This window comes from Littorina saxatilis, linkage group LG5, assembly GCF_037325665.1.
Source record: "Littorina saxatilis isolate snail1 linkage group LG5, US_GU_Lsax_2.0, whole genome shotgun sequence".
Lineage (NCBI taxonomy): Eukaryota > Metazoa > Mollusca > Gastropoda > Littorinimorpha > Littorinidae > Littorina > Littorina saxatilis.
The window spans coordinates 12,169,658-12,179,840 of record NC_090249.1 but is presented as its reverse complement, the minus strand read 5'-3'; the positions used below and the strand labels follow the sequence as shown (position 1 = coordinate 12,179,840).

General features: G+C 37.3%; 1 protein-coding gene across 5 annotated transcripts in view; it reads right to left on the bottom strand.

Annotated features, from left to right (window-relative positions):
* Positions 1-208: 208 nt before the first annotated feature.
* The window catches only part of LOC138966311 (spermatogenesis-associated protein 1-like), an 89,941-nt gene continuing 79,966 nt past the window's right edge, over positions 209-10,183 (bottom strand). For 3 of the 5 annotated variants that reach the window (XM_070338493.1, XM_070338492.1, XM_070338496.1), the window contains exon 12: positions 209-2,294. In XM_070338493.1, the coding sequence (XP_070194594.1) occupies positions 2,106-2,294 (189 nt within the window). In that variant the 3' untranslated portion in view covers positions 209-2,105. Of the gene's footprint in view, positions 2,417-7,489; positions 7,577-10,183 lie in introns of all 5 variants that reach the window. The other 2 variants (XM_070338495.1, XM_070338494.1) reach the window with 2 other exon arrangements.

Here is a 10,183-nt window from a genome sequence, read left to right as displayed (position 1 = left end):
ACTGACAACATATATCATAACATTCAAACAAATTATCACAGGTTTGCTTTGAGTTCAACATTCAGATCAAATTCACTTGTAAGCAGAGGTTAAAACAATGCACCCTTCCCCTCACACACCCCCCTCTCCCCCCCCTCAATGCCCCTGCCCACCTTCCTCCCCCCTCCTCCCCCCTCACCCCCCTCAATGCCCCTGCCCACCCCCCTCCCACACTTTGTTTGTCTTCTAGCGTAACAGCTTGTGCAAGCATAAACAATCAATCAAACAAACAACATCGCGCAAATGACCCAGTGAAATCAGCCTTGAAACCACCGAAAAAACAACACTGCTCAGAAGTAAGCATAATAATTATAATGTTATAATGTATAAATATAAAATAAAATATAATGTAAAATGTATAAATGTACAGAATTTACATAGTTATTTGATTGAACGTCCCACAGTGGTGTGCATGGCAAAATAATAATAAATAAATAAAATAAAATAAAAAATAGAAAATGACACAAATTTAAACAAAGAATTTACATTCAAATCATATTTCATTTGCCATGGTCATTATCTAAGACGGATATTGACTGGGGGTATTGTTTTGAGAATTTTGATTTTTTTTTTCCAAGCATGCTTAACTAACAATGAGTCTTGTTATAAATGTAATCAAGAAATAATGAGATGACCACGAATCATAAAGCAATATCCATGCTGGTGATACATGTAATAACAAGAAAATGATATATGTACATATACATGCAAGTTAAGCTGTTAAAAAATATTTTGATTGTAAAAAACAGCTGGTTGAAGTCAAAGTAAAAATATTCAAACCAGTTCTTGTGATTGAGACAACATAAATGCAAGCAAACAAAAAGAAACTGAAATCATATACATGTAGTTCCTTTTTTGGAAACCAACAAACCTCAGGTAATAAATACAGTATTTTTTAAAAACTAAAATCCAACTGTGTTTAAAAAACAAAATGGTACTGAAGGTGATCTTTTGCACACTCGCAAACAGGAAACCTTTTGTTTTTATAATTTATCAACACCACAAAAATTCTGTTCTTATGCCTTCCTACTGCCACCGAAAGTAATGCTTACAACTACGGTGTGATGTAAATGTACGCAGAGATGCCTGAGTATGTGTGTAAATCAACACAAAGTAAAACTTTCAACTGTCATTTCCTTTTCCGCCCACCCTTCTAAGTAATGCATTTTTGAGTGAGTTTGGGTGTAGCCATTACATGTATAAGGCACCTATCAAACTTGCTAAAATGTTTAAATCCCCACATAAATGTTTCCCTTTAACTTTAATTCTTATTTTTTACTTCAGTCTCAAAAAACACAACCCATCTTGTAAAAAAAAATATTCCCTGTATTCTGTATTAGCAATACTGTACACAGATAATCAAAAATGTAACAGCATATTTGGAGAACAAAAATGTTTTCCATATTACCAAATAACCAGATGCATTTGAACTGCAGTCACATGTATTCAAAATAGTTCTAATAAAAAGAATTTCAAACATACAATTAATTTTCACAAGGTCTGGTTCGTTTCAACGAACTGTGATGACAAAATAAATAACTGGTGCAAATCCGTAGCTTGTGCTCAATATTTAAAGATGTGCATTTTATGTTACACCTATACAAACAGGAAAAGAATTGAGTCACCCATGGTACATTCGGATTGTTGAAAAAATAACGCATGGCACAATTCTTATACAACACAGTTCTCAAAAAGACCCATTTCCAAGAGAAACCACTATAAGGCAGCAATATAATTGAAGTAAAAATATACATACAGTGTGTTTTTCAGATCAATCCATGAATGTATACTAAACACCCAAAATACAACCCTTTTTTGCTGGCAACATCTCATTTTTTAATATTCAAATTGAACTGTAAAAAAAAAACCACCCACAAATAAACTGTAATGAACGTATAATCTCCTAGCCCCAATCATGCTCAGCTGCAAGAATTTATTTACCCCTTGATGAACAAATATTTCTCAAAGCACCTAACACCAAACCCTTTAATAGGTAGAGATCGTTGTTGTAACAAATGCAATTTAAGTTTTTAAAAAATCATCCCATAATAATCAGCAGAAAAATATCAAGCAGCAGCATACTGGGGGTGGTCCGCTTTGCCGTTAGGAATGCCAGGTACCGGGGGCGAGTCTTTCGGCATGGCGGCGGGAGACAGCGCTGCAAACTGCTGGCTTCGAGTCAGCGACAGGTTGATCTTCTTCTGCACCAGCTCCGCTCGAAGCGCTCGCAGTTCTGCTTCCGCCTGGTTGCGCAGCTGTAAGGAAGGGGGAGGTAAGGCACTCAGTAGACTTGGAAGGGTTGTCCTCTCGTGTGAATCTTCTTCTGGAGAGCCTCTGCCCTCGTCGCTCGCAGCTCTGTCTCTGCCTGGGTGCGTAACTGCAAGGACACAGGGGGTGGGGAGGTAAAGGGGTGTGGGGACGGAAGGGGGGACCGGGGGTAGGGGTTGGATGGGGTATTATTCATGTTTTGGACATGGATGAGTACGTGTCTTTTGAGCTCAGGATGATCTATTTCGCTTGAACTTAAAGAGTTAGAGTTCAAGTTTGATGAGAGACAGAGAGAGAATGGTCACGGGTGTATAAGGTCAGTTCTTTCAGTATATCATTCATGGTGAATCTTATACAATCGCAGTGAAGTCCGTTTAACCTGTTATAACTTGGCACGGTAACCAAGGTTTACATTCATAATTAGCTGAAGAGACCCTCAGAGGCACTTCAGAAGCTCTCGCGTGTATGAGCTGATAGGCTTAGAGGCCTGTCAGGATGTAAAGAATATTGGTACTTAGACGTGATTTTTTTTTTTACAATACTTTGGGTACGTTTTATAACCTGGTAAAGCACTTCTCTGGCAATCCATAACTTTTCAAGATGATTGGCTGGATTAGTGTTACATTTTTACTTTGCTTTTGTTTTTGAGTATGTGGTAAGAATTCCAGTCATTGTACGATGTTCTAAATTAACTGCTGCAGAGTTTTCAAAACCATACGTGTGATTGTGTATGAGTATGCAAACGGACATGGCCTGTGTGTGTGTGTGTGTGTGTGTGTGTGTGTGTGTGTGTGTGTGTGTGTGTGTGTGTGTGTGTGTGTGTGTGTGTGTGTGTGTGTGTGTGTGTGTGTGTGTGTGCTCTCTCTTTCTGTAATTCATTCTGTTACTGTACAGTGACACCATATTTTATTACTGTCAACTAAAACAGTATACTCTCGGGAGAAAAGCTCAATGAGCTAATCTATTCATTTTCACTTGATTTTTAAATCCTGTTCACACGTTTCTGTAGAATTTTGCAAATAAATGGGAAGATATCATCTAATTGCTGGAATTTCAGAAGAACTAACCTGTCTAAATCAAACCTGTTTTGAGAAGTATCTTCTTACAGTATGTTGGTCTTGCAGATTCCATGCAAACACTGTCATTTACCGGGTACGTGTATATGAATAAAACAGAAATATCCACTAAGTAATGCCACCATGCAATTTCCCAGCATTCTGTTTGAACTTTTTTTCTTGTTTATTATTAACATCTTTAAAACAAATAGCGTATGTAAAATTGACATACACTACATTATATGCTTCGATCAGTATGAAATAAAAAATACCAATCCTGCGCTTCCATGCAGATAATACTACACATTTTGTGAGACAGAAACCTGTGTGACATTCCTTTTTAAGTGCACAAGCATGCACATGGTTAGCATCATAACATGATTAGTGGTCCATTCAGTGAGGTACAGTGAAAACATGCATAGTGTGTCATTGATGTTTTTCATGCCAGAGAAAAGCGTCCAAGTACTGTGAATGTATTCTATCCTCTCTGGCACTATACAGAGCTACTTTCAGTGCTTCAACAAGGAAAATACAGTAAAAGTTGCATGTAAGTTGCAAAATAATTTTGTTTTGTTTTTTGCAAAATGCACATTTTTTGTTTGTTTGTTTGTTTGCTTAACGCCCAGCCGACTACGAAGGGCCATATCAGGGCGGTGCTGCTTTGACATATAACGTGCGCCACACACAAGACAGAAGTCGCAGCACAGGCTTCATGTCTCACCCAGTCACATTATTCTGACACCGGACCAACCAGTCCTAGCACTAACCCCATAATGCCAGACGCCAGGCGGAGCAGCCACTAGATTGCCAATTTTAAAGTCTTAGGTATGACCCGGCCGGGGTTCGAACCCACGACCTCTCGATCACGGGGTGGACGCCTTACTACTAGGCCAACGCTAAATGCACATTGATTTAATGTAAGAATACAAACACTGGGTTGTGGTATTTGCTGTTATAAGAAGACATCAATAAGTGAACCACTCAAGCACGATATTTCACCTTGCAAAATATTTCCCTCAAAGTAAAAAAAAAAGTAAAAAAGAAGTTTGGTTTTCATAATTGTCCAAGCTCAAAAGATCTGAATTGAAATGAATAATTCGTTCCGACTCAAAGTACATTGAATTTGTAGTTATAGAAAATACTATGGACGGAGAAAAACAATGTAATGCCTGTCTTACACTGTGCTGAATATCCTTGCGAATATGAACATGTTGTATTCGGCAAAAAAAAGACGAATGGACAGGATCAAATATGGAAAATTTAAAGCCTTACCAACAGGCATAACGAATGGTTGCGAATGCCTTGCGAGCATTACGAATACATTGCGATGATTACGAATGTCTTGAGAATACTTACGAGTACGTTGGGAAAAAGTTACAAATATGACTTCCTTGCGAATATTAGGAACATGTTGCTGTGTTTGAAACAAGAGACGAATGGTGGCGAATGTTTAAGAACATTTACGAATGTCTTGCCACCATGTCCCGATCATTGCGAATTATTGGAAACTTCTATTCGCAAGGGTAATTCGGCACAGTGTAAGAGTAGCATCAAGAAGATACAGGGGAGTGCAAAATCCCAGGACAGAGACTGTGGGGGGGGGACTCTGTGTGTGTGTGTGTGTGTGTGTTTATATGTGTGTATGTGTGTACATGTGTGTGTGTGTGTACGCACCTGTGTGTGTGTGTGAGTGTGTGTGTGTGTGTGTGTGTGTGTACGTGTGTGTGTATGTGTGTGTAATTTCTCTGTGTGCCTGCGTGTGCATAACCTGTCTGTGTGTCTGCGTGTCGGTCCATCTGTCTGTCCTAACACATGTGACGCCGAGGAAAATACATGAGCTTATGTGAATCATAGGTAAAGATAAAACATACTCAAGACAGAAAATGAAGAAGAGGACAGAACATGAAAGCAGAATGCAAATGGAAAAACGTAGTAGCTGAAAAAAGGCCAAAGAATCACCCATGCAGGAGTGAAAAGGTAAGAGTAGCATGTGACACACTTGTTAGTTTTATGTTAAAGGATGAGAGGGTTGGTGGTTAGTGGGAACGGATATGGTTAGTTGTTATTAGGGCTGATTGGAGGGGTTAGTTGTCCAACACCGGTGAGACAGAGCCTTGGAGCTGAGGTTGAGAGGCAGTCCACAGAAAGTCACACCACTCATGTCAACCAGATATACAGTGGAACCCCTCTGCTAAGACCTCCACAATTCTGAGAAATTCAGGTCTTAAAAAGGAGGGAGACTTAAAATGGGGGTAAATTTACACAGGTTATGAATGGAAAATCTACAAAAGCAAGGTCTTAACAAGTCGCGTAAGGCAAAATTACTACATTTAGTCAAGCTGTCGAACTCACGGAATGAAACTGAATGCACTGTATTTTTTTCACCAAGACAGTACAGCTTCGTCAATCCCCGCGAGAAGGAAATCGCTCACCTCCCACGTGCAAAACGCAGTGATATGCACACGCCAGAATAGCGTGGTAGCGTATTGTGCTAAGCAGGAAAGCGCGCTTTTCTGTATTCGTGTTAACTTTCTGAGCTTGTTTTGAATACAACCTATCATATCTATATGTTTTTGGAATCAGGAAACGATAAAGAATAAGATGAAATCTTTTTTGGATCGATTTCTTAAATTTTAATCGTATGATTAATTAATCTATTTTCGTTAATTGTGATCACATTTTAAGAGTAAACATGACATATGTATATATTTTTAGATTCAGAATGTCATGAAGAATACGATGCAATCAATTTTAAATCTGTTTGCAAAAAATCGATTTTAATGACAACTTTAATGAGCAAACTCATTAATTAATTTGTAAGCCTCCAAGCTGAAATGCAATACCAAAGTCTGGGCGTCGTCGAAGATTACTTGACCAAAATTTCAACCAATTTGGTTTGAAAATGAGAGCGTGACAGTGCCGCCTCAACTTTCACGAAAAGCCGGATATGACGTCATCAAAGACATTTATCAAAAAAATGAAAAAAACGTCTGGGGATTTCATACCCAGGAACTCCCATGTAAAATTTCATGAAGATCGGTCTAGTAGTTTTCTCTAAATCGCTCTACACACACACACACACACACACACACACACACACACACACACACACACACACACACACACACACACACACACACATACACCACACCCTCGTCTCGATTCCCCCCTCTACGTTAAAACATTTAGTCAAAACTTGACTAAATGTAAAAAGGGGGGGTCTTAAAAGGGGGGTTCCACTGTACACACATTTCAAACATTAAACATGCAAGCACATGCATTATAAATAACTTGATTTCATGCAAATAGCTAAAAAAAGAAGAAAAAAAAAGCCTTAATATTTGAGTAAAAAAAGGTCAATCTTGTGCATGATAAATATCAGAACCTTTCAAGATTTTCAGTTGAAAAATATTTTTATCCTGATTTAAACTTCATTACACCTTTTTCAAAGAAAACAAATACAAAGAAATAGGAATTTATGTTTACTTGATATGATTTACATTTAAATTAATCAAATTAAAATCAATATAATTATCATTTTTACAGATAAAATGTACCTGATTAAGATAAGTTACATGTGAGTAAACGAAAATATATGTCTATTTGCAGGTTTAACTTTGTAACTACACGTAACAGCTATGCAAACGACAGAGTATGCAATACTTTACATGTAATACTGTGCTACCATAAAAACGCCACTGTGCTTTTGATACATAAGGTGCTTCTATGGAAACCTGACATTTGAATATGGTTGCCCTTGTTTTATGGGGGGGGGGGGGGGGGGGGGGGGGGTTTGAGGGTTGTTAGTGAAACGTCTTTGAAACACACTGATTTCAATGTGGGAGTGCACAAAGGGAAAGTATCCCAATTTTTTTTTCTTTCTTTGTTTATCTCAACTTGAAAATCTTTCTCTGTTGCATCTTTTTTTGCAACATGGTGAAGCTTTTTTGGGCACTACAAATAATGCACCTAATGTCACATAAAATACTAACTTTTTCTGTACTCAAAAGCATCTGTACTTAACTGATACATGTAGTTCTTTCTCCTGCTGAAACTTACTACATGTATACTTGAAGCTCACATTACAAAAACATAAAAACAAAATGATAAAAGCCATTTAGCAGTACCTATGCGACGGACGCATTAGGAGCATTGGTAGTGTTGGCAAGCCCGCCTCGCGGAGTAAGTCGTTGCACACTAACTAACACATTTATCTGAGTGACAGAAAGACACAACATTCACTGGGGTAACAATTATACACAGTCAACAATTGATCCAATGTTAGCAGGACGTGTAAAAAACCGAAAAGTGTGCTGTTACTGTCTGCATGCTGTGCAATTGCCAAGAGAATGTGAAAACAGTGAAGTGTAATTTGACTTTAAAATAACATGCATACTTGTTTATGTAGTATTTTGACACAAATGAAAGCACATGTGCCTTTCTTTATTTGCTGTTCAAGTAAACTGGTGAAATTATAAGAATGATAAAGTATGTTTGAACCATAGTATCCCCCATCCCAAATAAACTGATAACTGTTTGCATCAAGTTTGTGTTTTCCATTACACGTTTTAACTTAGAAAGTAACTACAGTGGTACCTCTCTATCACGACTTTGAAAATGTAACCGAAATTCGGTCGAATTATGTATTGCAGTTCATGTATTTTTTGCACCATATTAAACACAATTGTTTTATATCACACGCTTCCACGGCTACTACATTCTATTTTCTGTATTATTTTTCAAGGCTTCAACATGTAAAAACTAATTCATTGGCAACAATTTCTTACCTTTATATAATTTGTATTTAAACTGACAATTAATAGGCCTTAAAATACATTTCCAGGTAAGTTGTTCTCTGCAAAACAGGCATTCAAATGTGTGCGTGGAACAGCTATCTGTTTGTGAAAATACCTTTGTTTAGACCTGAACATACTCGTATTTTTGGACTCATATACAATCCAGGTAAGGTTCAGTTTTATTTTGGCCATTGTGATAGGAAATATAATTTGGTATAGAGTTTTGTTTGGATAAAAAAATCGTCCATAATAACACAGGGAATGCCAAGCAGTGCACTAGCCCAGCATTTACTGTGAGTGTTGATAGTGCATTATGACCAAGTTCATGCAGTGTTGGAGTTGTCTGATGGTGTGCAACGTACTATCATACGCAAATGTTCTAAACAGCACTGGCTCTGGGATTAATTATCTGACAAATTCTATGGATGACAAGCAAATGTTCTAAACAGCACTGGCTCTGGGATTATTATCTGACAAATTCTATGGATGACAAACAAATGTTCTAAACAGCACGTACTAGCTCTAGGATTAATTATCTGACAAAGTCTATGGGTGACAGAGAAGCACTTGAAACCAAACCTGCAACCTTCTGTATACTTGATAAACTAACAACTAACAGACACAATGTATACATAATTGTGTGACGTTGAGAATGATTTGGAAATAGCAATTAAATATGAAAACTATCTGATGCTGTCTAAAATTACTGCCATGTCAGCAGTATTTAAACACAGGTCAGTCTCATGCATACAGTCAGACCTTTATTATACACATGTACCGACAGAAACTCGCTTTCAAGACCTACCCCATTTTAGAAAAAAAACCTCAGAAAATCAGGTCTTGAAAAGGAGTAAGTTTTGAAATGGAGGTGAATTAGAGTTGTTACAAACAGAAAATGTATGGTCTTAATTAAGAGGAGGAAGTCTTAAACGAGGTGATCTTATAAGGGAGCTAGGTTCCACTGTACATTTCTTCTCAGGTAAGCAATCATTTCACCACCACAGATCTGTCCAGGTATTTGCACCAACTAAAAGCATTCTTCAACTGAAACAACTGCCAAAAATTCAACGGCCACTGGGTGCTTCTGATGTGCAAAGTGGGAATTTTATTGGTGAATGAATTTCATAACCAACACTAGTGTCAACATACCATATAAATTCAGCTGAATAAAAAAAATCCCACTCTGAGCAGTAAGCAGCCAGGCTAGCCGTTGAGTTTTGGTATGTGTCCAATCCCAAGGATGCTTTTATTCCATGTAAAAGCCGAGACAGATCTGTGACCCTACATTATAAATTTGATTATCTACACAGGAGAGACAGTATCTTTAAGCATGGAGGATGGCACAAATGTTCTGTACTTTTTATGCAAGATCAGGTGGTGATTTCAGATGTATTTTTTTTTCTATATAGAAAGCGTGATGATTGTATTGAAAGAAAGTGCATTGATAAACATACATATACATAGAGCTGAATGTGTTTCCTATTCAACTGTTCTACTGATGATACATTTTCAAATAAATGCAAGTTGTTCACTGATAGAAAAACTACTTCAATCCCAATCCCTCACCCAGTTAATAGCTATACTGCTGAACAGTGCAGGATATTATCAGTGACAATTACTGGAAATGTGATAACATTCATTGAGACCCAAAATAGACAAAAGAATAATATGCGCATCAACTATGCAGAACTCACTTCTCCTTAACTTAGTATTGGGTCCGTTTCTGTCAACAATTGAAACTTTCGTGTCAAATATCGAGAAAAGGACATTTTAAGTTTCTCACTTTTAACTATCCTAATTCCTCATTCTGCCATGTACGCAAAACTATTGATATATTTTTTGTATGCTCGACAGGTACTTAGCTCTTTATATACATGTACTTTTTCCTTTTGCCCGTTGTGCAACGATTGATAAATCTGTCAACATTTACATTTTTCAAATGATTTAATCACATGTTTGTTTTTGGAATTGGAAAAAAGAACATCTATTTCAAGCAATACAAAACTATATAAAAGAAAACATAGC